This window comes from Ranitomeya variabilis, chromosome 3 (genome assembly GCF_051348905.1).
Source record: "Ranitomeya variabilis isolate aRanVar5 chromosome 3, aRanVar5.hap1, whole genome shotgun sequence".
Classification (NCBI taxonomy): domain Eukaryota; kingdom Metazoa; phylum Chordata; class Amphibia; order Anura; family Dendrobatidae; genus Ranitomeya; species Ranitomeya variabilis.
The window spans coordinates 250,226,671-250,240,948 of record NC_135234.1 but is presented as its reverse complement, the minus strand read 5'-3'; the positions used below and the strand labels follow the sequence as shown (position 1 = coordinate 250,240,948).

Sequence of the window (14,278 nt, the reverse complement as noted above, 5' to 3'; positions counted from 1 at the left end):
TTCTAGTAGCCTTAACATCTGCACGCAGGATAAGCGACATTCAAGCCCTGTCCTCTAACCCCCCCTTTACAAAAATCATGGATGATAGAGTCACTCTAAGACCTGACCCGGCCTATTTGCCAAAAGTGGCGACAAAATTCCATAGGTCACAGGAAATATCCCTGCCGTCCTTCTGCCCGAACCCTAGAAATGAGAAAGAGCAGAACTTCCATAATCTAGACGTCAGAAGATGCCTAGTCCAATACCTAGATTCCACCAGGGAGTATAGGAAGGAAGGCTCTCTGTTTGTCTGTTTTCAGGGTCCCAGAAAAGGATTCCGGGCATCTAAAGGTACCTTGGCAAGGTGGATAAAAGAGGCAATAGCGTTGGCATATTCATCCACGGGGAATGCGATCCCGGACGGTATAAGAGCGCATTCCACAAGAGCAGTAGCTACCTCATGGGCTGAGAGGTCAGAGGTATCAATAGAACAGATCTGTAAGGCGGCCACCTGGTCATCACCGTCAACCTTTTTTAGGCACTATAGATTAAATCTAGCCTCTGTGTCTGACCTGACCTTCGGTCGTAGGGTTCTTGAGGCGGTGGTCCCTCCCTAAGCTTAGTCTCTGCAATTCTCTCCGTAGTGCTGTCATGGGGGACCGAGAAAGTCATAGTTACTCACCGATAACTGTGTTTCTCGGAGCCCATGACAGCACTCGCTTATTCCCTCCCATCACGAGTGCGGTGAGCCACCTTTAATTACATATGATTTATATAGTTATATATTATAATTTAGGCACGGGGTTCCTTTTTTTTAAGAAATGTTATAATATGGTATTTTCTCTGTTGTAAACTAACCTGGAGGTCCTCCGATGCTCTGTAAACCAACTGATGCGAGGGAGAGGTACCGCCCTTTTATCTGTAGGTTTCCTGTCCCTGAAGGGCGGATCCCCTCTCTCCGTAGTGCTGTCATGGGCTCCGAGAAACACCGTTATCGGTGAGTAACTATGACTTTTCATCATATGGGATGGAACTGAATGTGACTTCAATGACTTTGTATCACATTTGAATATGAATAATGATGAAAACATGCGGTTTACCGCGTGTTTTGGTAAAAACTCCCTGGAATTTCTAGATGTGAAAATAGATGTGATAGAGGGGGAAATCCAGACTAGTGTATTCAGAAAGCCCACAGCGACAAATAATGTGTTGCACTATGAAAGTGCCCACCCGCCCCATACAAGAAACGCAATCCCCTACAGTCAAATGGTGAGGTTGAGAAAAATAAATAATAAAGACAAAAAGTATAAAGAGCAAATTGTCGAACTCAAACAGCGATTCAGAAACGGGATATCCAATAGAAATCTTAAATAAAGCAGAAAATAGGGCAGATAAATTATCACAGTCTGCATTGCTCAAAAAACGAATGGTTAAAAATCAGACATTAGATAACAAAGCTCTACGCAGGTTTAATTTCACATTTAAACATAGCCCAATGGACAGAGCAGTTCACACTGCAGTGAGAAAAAATTGGCATATTCTGCAAAACGACTGGGATTTAGTAAAAATTACGACACTAGATCCACAGTTTGCGTATAAACGCACAAAAAATCTTGGTGATCTGGTTATTACCAGCGCATAACAATTGGTTATCAAAGGATTTACCAAAAGGTAACTTTAAATGCAAAAATTGTAGATTCTGCCACCTGCACAAATTGGATAATCCATTAACTATTGGGGGGATCTCCCACAGAATACAAGATTTTATGACATGTAAGAGCAAATATGTGGTCTATATTATTTTTTGTCCTTGTAATTATTTTTATATCGGCAAGACAATACGTCCTTTGGCCACCAGATTTAGAGAGCATTATAATTCCATTACTACAGGCAAGGGCTGCATGAGGCTTATTAACCACATGCAAGAAAAGCATAATACTAACCCTGAATTAATGCACTTTGCTGGCTTAGAGTTAGTTAAATTTCCCCCTCAAGGAGGTAACCATAACGGGCTCCTATTAAGAGAGGAAGGAAAATGGATTATAAGCACCAATGCTCAAGGTCCGTTAGGCTTAAATGAGAAGCTGGATATGGCCGTATTTTTATAAATGTCGTCACACACAGTAAGCATACGATAAAATAGTTACTGACATATGTGAAAAATATTTAGATATAACTTATTTATAAGATTGTCTAAAAAAAAAAAAAAAAAAAAAGCCAGTAATTTGTTGTTCTTTTTACTGATGTAACCTGTATAAAAGGAAATTACATCACTTTTATCACACCTGGACCCGTAGAAGTGCTAATCGCACGAAACGGCCGTCGTCCCTCTGCACTCCCTGCACCCTCTGCACTTTCCAAAATGTGTTTGTATTAACCTGCACATGGATTAAACATTGTGGATCAGCCAACTGGTGAGTGCCGCTATTTTCTTACAATTAACTTTTGGAATGATGCACTGCAATTCTTGAATACATAGTTGAGCACCATAAACCCAGTTGTTCCACGCCGACTGCACCCACATGGAGAGATGTGATTGAAAGTCTGCGTGCTGTGATTCATGTGGTCCTAGTGCCATTCCTTTTCTGAAGATTATAACGACTACTTTAGAAATATTGAATTGCCTACTAAATCTGGTGGGCGGTTCCTCTAATTCTCTGTAACCCAACTGTGGGAGCGAGGGGTACCTCCCCTCTTATCTCTTCATAGGGTTTCCTGTTCCTAGGGGCGGATCACCTCTCTGTGGGTGCTGTCGTGGCTCTATAAAAGAGCATTACCAGTAAGTAATCCATTTATTTTATATTTTCTTTAGGGACCACCTCACAATTGAAGTCAGTTTGAGGGGTCTATATGGCTGAAAATACCCAACAGTGACACCATTCTAAAAACTGCCCCCCTCCAGGTGCTCAAAACCACATTCAAGAAGTTTATTAACCCTTCAGGTGTACGTGTGGGGATTCCCTAGCAACCAGGCAACCCCCACATGTACTTATGCTGGCAAACAGATGTAAATCATTCAGCTGTGGCAATAAAAACTAAATCTCCGAGCACTAAAAAAATACTCGGAGGACACCCGAGCGTGCTCGGGAAATCTCTAACGTGTATATTCGCTCATCACTAGTCATATTGGTTGCCATGGTGACGATGATGTCATAATAAGTTGCTATGACGAAGATGATGCTATAATGGGTATATAGGCACGGAACTATGGGTTGGACTGTGTAATTGGGTATATGGGCACAGGACTATGGGATGGAGGATGTGTATGATGGGTTTATGGGCAAGGGACTATGGGATGGAGGATGTGTGTGATTGATATATGGGCATGGGACTATGGGATGGAGGATGTGTATGATGGGTATTGGTTGCCATGGTGACAATGATGTCATAATAAGTTCCTATGACGAAGATGATGCTATAATGGGTATATAGGCACGGAACTATGGGTTGGACTGTGTGATGGGTATATGGGCACAGGACTATGGGATGGAGGATGTGTATGATGGGTATATGGGCAAGGGACTATAGGATGGAGGATGTGTATGATTGGTATATGGGCACGGGACTAAAGGATGGAGGATGTGTATGATGTGTATATGGGCACGGGACTATGGGATGGAGGATAATCATTATAATTTGTTATAACTAACCACAATTAGTTACTATGCCCGGGCAACGCTGGGCTCTTCAGCTAGTATTTGATAAAGCTGCATGCACATATGAATAGTTTAGAGTGTGAAATCCTGCAGACAGATTCCCTTTAAAGATGTCTGCATTCTCTACAAACTGGATTTTATCTTTTTATGAGTGAGTGGACAAAAAATCCCACATTTATACCATTTTCCCCACCTTTTTCTCTATTGACAGGTGGGTACATTGCACACAGTTTGGCCATCATGACTGATGCTGCCCATCTTCTGACAGATTTTGCAAGCATGATGATCAGTTTATTTGCCCTCTGGATGTCTTCTCGCCCAGCCACAAAAACTATGAATTTTGGCTGGCATCGGGCAGGTGAGCAGCCACTTTACTACAGTTGATGGGAAGGAGGATTTGTAAGACTAGATGGTAGAATATTTCTGTAAGTCTTTCTCGATGTGTTTTTTTTTTTTTTTCCCCAAAGTTATCCCTAATTTTACTTAAGACATAAATCACACCATGATCTACCGTACCACCAACATTCAACGACTTGCTCATTACACAAAGGTTTAAAGGCGTTGCCTAGCCATTTAATGTACAGTGAAGGAAGTAATTAGAAAATCAGCAAGGGATCAAATAAGTTTGCCCACTGATCAAGACCTTAACAGTCTAATTTTAAGGGTAGATTAATTTTAACATTGAGAGAATATCAAAAATAAAATCCAGAAAATCATTGTATAAATTTATATACATTTATTTGCATTTTGAAATGAGAAATAAGTATTTGATCCCTGTGGCAAACAAGACTTTATACTTGGTGGCAAAACCCTTGTTGGCAAGCACAGCAGTCAGACTTTTTTGTAGATGATGAGGTGTGCGCACATATCAGGAGGAATTTTAATCCACTCCTCTTTGTAGATCATCTCTAAATCATTAAGATTTTGAGGCTGTCGCTTGGCAACACGGAGCTTCAACTTCTTCCATAAGTAGGTCTGGAGACTCGCTAGGCCCCTCCATGACCTTAATGTGCTTCTTTTTGAACCACTCCTTTGTTGCCTTGGCTGTATATTTTTGATCATTGTCTTGCTGGAAGACCCCGTCACGACCCATTTTTAATGTCCTGGCAGAGGGAAGGAGGTTGTCATTTAGGATTTTACAGTACATGGCTCCATCCATTCTCCCATTGATGCGATGAAATAGTCCTGTGCCCTTAGCAGAGAAACACCCCCAAACATAATGTTTCCACCTCAATGTTTGACAGTGGGGATGGAGTTCTTTGGGTCATAGGCAGCATTTCTCTTCCTCCAGTTGAGTTAATGCCAAAGACCTCATTTTTTGTCTCATCTGACCACAGCACCTTCTCCCAATCACTCACAGAATCATCCAGGTGTTCATTGCAAACTTCACATGGGCCTGCACATCTGCCTTCTTGAGCAGGGGGACCTTGCGGGCACTGCAGGATTTTACACCTGTACGGCGTAATGTTTTACCAATGGTTTTCTTGGTGACTGTGGTCCCAACTGCCTTGATCATTAACAAGTTCCCCCCATGTAGTTTTAGCCTGATCTCTCACCTTCCTCATGATCAACGATACCCCACGAGGTGAGATTTTGCATTGTGCCCCAGATCGATGTTGATTCACAGTCATTTTGTATTTCTTTCATTTTCTTACTATTGCACCAGCAGTTGTCTCCTTCTCATCCAGCGTCGTACATATGGTTTTGTAGCCCATTCCATATTAGTGCAGGTCTATGATCTTGTCTCGGACATCTTTAAAAAGCTGTTTGGTCTTGCCCATGTTGTAGAAGTTAGAGTCTGACTGACTTATTTAATTGACTCTGTGGGCAGGAGTCTTTTATAAAGGTGACTATGTAAGACAGCTGCCTTTTTAATGCAGGTAACTGGTCTGTAGGAGCCAGAACTTATAATGGTTGGTAGGGGATCAAATACTTATTTCTCACTGCAAAATGCAAATAAAGTTATATAACTTATACAATGTGATTTTCTGGATTTTATTTTTGATATTCTATCTCTCAATGTTAAAATTAACCTACCCTTAAAATAGACTGTTCATGTCTGTCAGTGGGCAAACCTACAAAATCAGCAAGGGATCAAATAATTATTTCCTTCACTTGAAATCATCAGTATCGGATAGATGGTGGTCCGATAATTGGCTCCCTGGCTGATTGGTTATAGTCACCGCTGGACCTAATATATAAACCTTGGATAGAGCTGAACAGCACAACAAAATGGAGCTGTGCTGTTCAGCTATGTTGAATGTTTATATTCGGCCACCGATAGAGCTTATCACAGCTAATCGGTGTGGGTGCCATGTGTTGAACCCCCACCGATCCGATATTAATGATCTTTCCTAAGTTTAGGCCATGAATATTATAGGCCTGGACAACACCTTTTGAGCTTGTTACACTGTACATGGCATATACAAAGTGAAATTGTCTATACATATTGTATATACGAAAGTAGATTTTATCTGGTGGTATGCTATGACGTACAGTGTCAAATTCTGAGCCTTACCTTTATTATACTCCACAACATAGCCTTCTCACACACACAACATAGCCTTCTCACACACATGGGTAGTGTATATTTCTACTGCCTTAAGTTTCCTGAAAGCTTTGTGATTGCAGTCAGCAGATCTTAGATTATGCCATTGGGGAAAAAATAATGGCACACTGAAAATACAAAACCTTTGCTTCTCCTTTATTAGAAATCCATTATACCGGTATAAAAATGTAATCAACATTGATAGATTATGCCACACAGTCTTCAGAGCTGATGCTAGCTTGCTATGCCTCCATTTACACTTGGATCTAGTGGATCTGCCAGTCTAGTATTACCACAGTGAATTGCTGCGTTATCTGCATATATACGACATTTGGTTTCCTAAATGTAGTCTTGAGTGTGCATTGTTGTCTCCTCTTCAGAAATCCTGGGAGCCCTCCTATCTGTCCTGTCCATCTGGGTAGTGACTGGTGTCTTGGTGTATTTGGCTGTAGAACGGATAATTTCAGGAAACTATGAAATTGAAGGAGAAGCAATGTTAATCACATCCGGCTGTGCAGTTGCCGTGAATATTATGTATGTAATGGATTCTTTTTGCTCTCACTAACAATTGTCTGTAACATTCTGTTTATTGGTCCACTAGTGTGTAGTTAAGAACATAAAAAGATCTTTGGCATTAAGATATGTCCACCATGAACCACAATTAATTGATATATATATATATATAGCTGTTAAAATAAGTACCGTATTCCTAAATTATGGGAAAGCATGACCATAATAAGCTGCAGTAAACTCCTATTTATGAAATCCACATCCAAAAGTTAATGTACATACGACATCTGTGATCTTTCTCGTAAGAAATAATTACCGTATAAGCCGAGGCAGCTAATTTTGCCACGAAAAACTGTGAAAACTTACTGACTCGAGTATAAGTCGGTTATTCATTGTCCCCTCATCCCTTTCCTGGGATGCATGGCTCCTCATTCCTATCCTTGTATGCATGGTTCCTCATTCCTATCCTGGTATGCATGCCCCCTTCATCCCCATCCTTGTATGCATGGCAATCTCATCCCTGGTATGCTTGGTTCGTCATCCCCATCCTGGTATACATGGCTCCCCATCCCCTATCCTGGTATGCATGGCTCCTCATCCCCTATCCTGGTATGCATGGCACCCTCATTCCTATCCTTGTATGTATGGCCCCCATCAAAAAGGCATAAAAAAAACAAACAAAAAAAAACCTGTCATACTTACCGTCCCTGCACTCCCTCCCAGCATCTTGTTCCAGTGCCAGCATCTGCCGGGTGATCATATGTCCCCCGCTACTTAAGGAAATTAATATTCACTGCACTCCATGCCTATGGGCGCGGAGAGAGGTGAATATTCATTTCTCTTAAGTTCTGGGCACACGTGATCGCCCGGCTGCTGCTGGGGGCTGCAGCTGACACTGTGCGCGCTATTACAGAGAAATGAATATTCACTGCCAGCGCAGTGAATATTCATTTCTCTTTACTCTTTAGCAGCTGGCACAGGCTTTAGTTGCAGCAGCTGCCTCCTGTGACCCGCTGCTTCGCTGCTGCTGCCCTGCTGCTGTAAGCCAAGAGGGGCGTTTTCATCACAAAAAATGTGCTGAAAAACTCTGCTTATAATCGAGTATATACTGTACGATATACTATTTATGTGTTTCATTTTTAATGTTTGTGTCCTAGGTGAAACATACTGTTAAGTCCAGAAATATTTAGAAAGTAGCACAAGTTTTGGCATTTTAGCTGCTTACCAAAACATATTTAACCCCTTAGTGACAGAGCCAATTTTGACCTTAATGACCAAGCCAATTTTTACAACTCTGGCCACTGTAACTTTAGGAGGTTATAGCTCTGGAATGCTTCAACGGATCCCACTGATTCTGAGATTGTTTTTTTTTTTTTTTTTCGGGACATATTCTACTTCATGATAAAGGTAAAATTTCTTCGATAAGACTTGCATTAATGTATGAAAAAAAGAGGAAATTTGGCAAATTTTGACAATTTTCAAACTTTTAATTTTTGTGCCCTTTAAATCAGAGATAAAATGATAAAGTTATACTTAGGCACACTCTGGGGAGTCTGATGCAACAAAGTGTTTAATACATACAGTATTCACAATGTTCACAAACGTTTTGGTCTGCAAACAACCTTCATAAGTGTGCTCTATAGCTAATCGGAGAAGGGTATGTGGAATAAACCCTTGAGAAGGATATTGCATCAGAAAAGATTTATTTATTTGGATACACAGGCAATCCTGTAGATAGAGGGCTAGGCCAGCCGATCAAGTTAGAAGCAGCTGGAGAGCAGGAGGGAGACGTGGTATCCACCACAAGTCTGGTAACTTGCGGTGGATACCGCATCTCCCTCCTGCTCAAGGGTACAGGATAGAATTCACCCAGCTACCAAAAGATTTGAAGACACAAAAGAGCATAGTAAAACCAAAAACACTCAGTTTCAAAAAAATCACAGTAATCCGCAAGTGCTAGTTTAAAGATGTAAAAAACAGGGTATTTGGTTGATACGTTTTTTGCAAAAAATGTATACCAAGCTGCTCCACCAAACGTCAAGGTATACCCATATAGAGCAGTCCTAACTGATGTATGCAATCCCTATCTGATTTATTTAAAAACCTGATCATCTGTATATTACCTGTTTGGACAGGGTTCAGAGAGGAAATGTCCATGTGGAACAGCTTTTGTGCAGATACCCACCACTCCTTGTGGGCTAACTCCCTAGTCTTGTAGACACAAGAGAACAATTATGGAAACAGGAACACATGGGCTACTTGCACAGTGAACAAGTCTGTAGGAACATGTTCACATACCACCAAGAAACTTGAAGACCCAAAAGAGCATAGTAAAACCAAAAACACTCCGTTTCAAAAAAATCCACATGGACATTTCCTCTCTGAACCCTATTCACACAGGTAATATACAGATGATCAGGTTTTTAAATAAATCAGATAGGGATTGCATACATCAGTTAGGACTGCTCTATATGGGTATACCTTGACGTTTGGTGGAGCAGCTTAGTATACATTTTTGGCAAAAAACGTATCAACCAAATACCCTGTTTTTTACATCTTTTAACTAGCACTTGCGGATTACTGTGATTTTTTTGAAACTTAGTGTTTTTGGTTTTACTATGCTCTTTTATGTCTTCAAGTTTCTTGGTGGTGTGTGAACATGTTCCTACAGACTTGTTCACTGTGCAAGTAGCCCATGTGTTCCTGCTACCTCCCAAAAGATACTGCCTATCTCCAGCAGTCCATCAAAGGCTTCTAAAGGATATACAAGAGCTTACAGAACTGCAGGTCATAGTTCAGGTGCCCTGTTCCCTACGTTTCCATGGACATTGTTCCAGTCTGTTCTTTATTAAAAAAAAAAAAAAAACCAGGAGGGGAATACCGTACAGTAATAAACCTAAAACCATTAAATCAGTGGGTAGCTTGCAGGCGCTTCAAAATGGACTCTCTCAGATCGATCATACCATCAATAAGGAAGGACTCCGTAATGAGCACGCTAGATCTCAAAAATGCTTATTACCATGTACCCATCCATGCCTCACATCAGAAATTCCTCAGATTTGCTATAAAAGACCACGGGAAAATACATCCTTTCCAGTTCCGTTGCCAGCCATTTGGTCTCGCCTCTGCTCCATGTATAGTCACAAAACTCATGGCAGAAGTTATGGCCTCCTTGAGAGAAAAGAACATTCTTATCGTCCCTTACCTGGACGACCTTTTGTTGGTGGCAGACTCACCACAACAGATGGAGTCTCTAACCGTAACCACGTCACTCCTGCAGAAGCTGGGGTGGGTAATAAATTTAAAAAAATCAAGTCTTAGACCAGAAAGGAAGAAAACATTCCTGGGGGTACTTCTAGACGCCGAACAGGAGTAGTCATTCCTTCCAGTGCAAAAACAGACTATCAAGCGAGATTCAGGCTCTAATAAAATGAAAATACATATCCATCAGGAAAGCCATGAAGCTTCTAGGTCTAATGACTGCATGTATTCCCAGCATCCAGTGGAGTCAGTTCCATTCAAGGATCCTACAACGGGAGGTCCTTTCAGTATGGGATAGCAAGAAAGCTTCGTTGGACGACAAGATGTTATTGCCCAAAGAGGTAAAACAGTCCCTGTCATGGTGGACCAGCATAGCAAACCTCAGGGAAGGGATACCCTGGAGGGTTGTCCCATGCATAAAAATCACCATAGATGAAAGCCTCAGTGGCTGGGGAACTCGCATAGATGGGCATTACCATCTGTATGCAACATTTCCTCAAACCACAGGGAACTCAGAGCTGTTTGGGAAGCACTGAAAAGATGCCAAGAAGAGTTGCCACAGCTGAAGTACGCCGCCTGCCTTGACTGACTGAGGTAGTGGAGGTATTTCTCTTAAAGGAGGGACGCTCCCCGGACCTCATCCTCCCTCCTCCACATCTAATTCCAGCATCGGGATCTACGGAGCAGTGTATCCATATGTGGACCCATACTTCCTAGTTATCTACTGTACCACACTTTGTACACAGGATCGACATTACGGCTTACTACCAGTAAGTTTTATACCCTATACAGCATTGATTGCCATTGTCATATATGTGCTGGCTGGTCTTCTAGTATACAACTATTTGGATATTGCTATATATTATCTACTATTATGTTAGTGCACTTAGCAACATACTATCTACAATTTTATCAGTACATGTAGCCGTTTACAATTTAATTGTAATTATAGAATCTTTTTACAGTATTGTCCGTAAGTGTAGCATTCCATATGTTGATTTGTCTATCATAGCTTTAGCGCGGTGTCCTTCTACTCTTATGTAGTTCCTTGTAGTTTGACAGATCTAGCACAGAAGCTGTCTAGGCACCAGCGGCTTTAGTTCACTTTTATTTATACCAGGAGCACCGGTGTGTTTACAACTCAGTAATGTTATTTAACTATTTTGTGTGATATATCTCTCTGATTTAAGGACATAAAAATTAAAAGTTTGAAAATTGCAAATTTTTCACCAAATTTACTCTTTTTCAAAATTATATGCAAGTCCTAACGAAGATATTTTACCACTGTCATAAAGAACAATAAATCACGAAAAAACAAGCTCTGAATCAGTGGGATTCATTGAGGCTTTCCAGAGTTCTTACCGCACTAGATGGTGGCCCGATTCTAACGCATTGGGTATTCTAGAATATGTATGTATGTATGTGTGTGTGTGTGTAATAAATATATATATATATCTATATCAGCCACACAGTATATAGCACAGGCCACGTAGTATATAGAAGCCATGTAGTATATAGCAGACAAATACTACGTGGCCTGTGCTATATACTATGTGGCTGCTACATACATACATACATATTGTAGAATACCCAATGCGTTAATGCAGCCCAAACAGTATATAACACAGCCCATGCAGTATATAGCAGCCACGCAGTATATAGCACAGGCGACGTAGTATATAACACGGGGCACGCAGTATATAACACAGGCCACGCAGTATATAACATTGCCCACATAGTATGTAGCACAGCCCACGTGGTATATAGCAGCCCACGCAGTATATAGCAGCCATGTAGTATTATCACACAGCCCTCATAGTATCTACCAGTGTGGGCACCATATCCCTGTTAAAAAAAATAGTTATATAATCACCCGCAGGGATCCAGCGAAGTCCTGGCAATGCGCTCGCACCTGCCGCCATCTTCTGTTCCCAGGATGCATTGCGAAATTACGAGACCGCTAAGTCTTCTGGGTAATTTCGCAATGCATCTCTGGGAACGGAAGATGGCGGCGGGCGCGAGCGCATTGTCCGACGACGGAAGGTGAGAATAGCCGTTTTTTTGTTTTATTATTTTTAACATTACATCTTTTTACTATTCATGCCGCATAGGGAGCATCAATAGTAAAAAGTTGGGGACACACAGGGTTAATAGCAGCGGTAACGGAGTGCATTACCCGCACCATAACGCGGTCCGTTACCGCTGGTATTAACCCCGTGTTTGCGGTGACGAGGGGAGTATGCGGGCGCCGGGCACTGACTGCAGGGGAGTGGGGAGGGACTAATCGGACTGTGCCCGTCGCTGATTGGTCGCGGCAGCCATGACAGGCAGCTGGCGAGACCAATCAGCGACGCGGGATTTCCGTGACGGAAGTTGCAGACAGAAAGACGGAAGTACCCCTTAGACAATTTATATATTTTGTCCTGGTCATGAAGGTGAAAACCGACTCTGGGTTAAAGGGGTATTCCCATCTCCAAGATCCTATTCCAATATGTAGTAGGTGTAGTATCAATAATATTAGCAAATGCCTGCAATTAGAAATGTACTATAGTTTTTTGTTTTGTTTTTTTTCTCGTTATGCCTCTTTCCTTTTGTGCAGACATTGCAGGGCCTTGGGTATCGACGGTTACAACCACTAGCAACTAGCTATCACTTCATCAGTGGACGTAATCATAGATACCTTTTGAGCCCCTGAAAGGATTTACTTGTTCAATCCCTTTAATTAAACCTGAAAGTCTGCACTTCAATTGTATCCTAATTGTTTCATTTTTAAATAAAGAATAGTGGTATGTGGATGCCACATTGCGAAGATTCGGTCCTATCCAAATATTTCGGGACCTAAGGGTACCGTCACACAGTGCCATTTTCATCGCTACGACGGCACGATTCGTGACGTTTTAGCGATATCGTTACGATATCGTTGTGTCTGACACGCTACTGCGATCCGGATCCCCGCTGAGAATCGTACGTCGTAGCAGATCGTTTGAAACTTTCTTTCGTCGTCTAGTGTCCCGCTGTGGCGGCATGATTGCATCGTGTGACACAGGTTGTATACGATGTGCGCACAGTAACCAACGGCTTCTACATCGCAAATACGTCATGAAATTATCGCTCCAGCGCCGTGTATTGCAACGTGTGACCGCAGTCTACGACGCTGGAGCGATAATCATACGACGCTGCAACGTCACGAATCGTGCCGTCGTAGCGATGAAAATGGCACTGTGTGACGGTACCCCAACTGTATGTCTTATGCAGTGTAATGTTTGTGTAAATTCATTATCTTAATTATTGTTCTATAGCATGGGTGTGACACTTCATCAGACTGGACACGGACACAGTCACGGAGGTGAAAATACTCACACTCATTCGCACAGTAATGGAGAGCTGCATAACCCTAGTGTTCGTGCTGCCTTTATTCATGTGGTGGGAGACCTGCTGCAAAGCTTAGGTGTCTTAGTTGCTGCCTATGTCATCTATTTCAAGGTAATTCGGTGATAACAGAAATCTTTAATGGGTTGTCCCTTTTAATTTTTTCTTTTCATAACCTATTCGTGATTATCCCATTATTTCTCAGTCGCCCATGACAGCACACCAGAGAGAGGGGATCCGCCCTTCAGGGACAGGAAACCTACAGGATAAAAGGGCGGTACCTCTCCCCTGCATCAGTTTGGTTTCCTGTCCCTGACGGGGAACCTTCTGGACGGTACCTGAGAAGCTGGAACCGTGAAGAAGCCTGGAATCCGGAGCCGGCCAGTCCGAGTCCTGGCAGCGGGGAGGCCCCTGCCACGGCTGGTGCGGTGTCCGAAGCTGCCACGGCTGTGACCGACGGGCCGTCAGCGTGAGCGGGGGGAAGTGTAGCTGCCACTCCGGATAGGAGGCTGGGGCTCCCGACACTCGGCCGCACTCAGGACGCTGGCGTTTCCAAAATGGCGCCGCACCGGAGGTGATGTGACGACTTCCGGTTCGGGGGCAGCGCTGTAACTAAGGTGTACCAAGATGGCGCTGCCCCGGAACTGGATTGCTTCATTTCCGGGTCCCTGACTGTGCGCGCATGCGCAGTAGCATGTCGGAAAAAAAAAAAAAGGGACGCTTCCTCCTTGACGCAGCCACAGAGGAGGGGCTATTAAGAAGCGCTCTGCTTAAAAGATGGTGCGCATAGGAGACTCCTTGCTGCATGCCGTCCCAAGGTAATAGAGCCATGGAAGACAGCGATCAGCAGCTCCAGCCGCCGCCACCGCAGCAGCAGCAGCGCCACCATCAACGACCGAAACCGGACGCACAAAAGAAGCGAACCTCTACGGGCACCCGGAGTTCTCGGTCTGGT

The 14,278-nt window shown here is 42.8% G+C and overlaps 1 protein-coding gene across 3 annotated transcripts in view; it reads left to right on the top strand.

The window, feature by feature from the left end:
• The window catches only part of SLC30A2 (solute carrier family 30 member 2), a 50,041-nt gene that overhangs the window by 23,991 nt on the left and 11,772 nt on the right, over positions 1–14,278 (top strand). For 2 of the 3 annotated variants that reach the window (XM_077295360.1, XM_077295361.1), the window contains exons 3-5: positions 3,847–3,993; positions 6,564–6,717; positions 13,254–13,437. In XM_077295360.1, the coding sequence (XP_077151475.1) occupies positions 3,847–3,993; positions 6,564–6,717; positions 13,254–13,437 (485 nt within the window). Of the gene's footprint in view, positions 1–3,318; positions 3,404–3,846; positions 3,994–6,563; positions 6,718–13,253; positions 13,438–14,278 lie in introns of those variants that run through there. The other variant, XM_077295362.1, reaches the window with a different exon arrangement.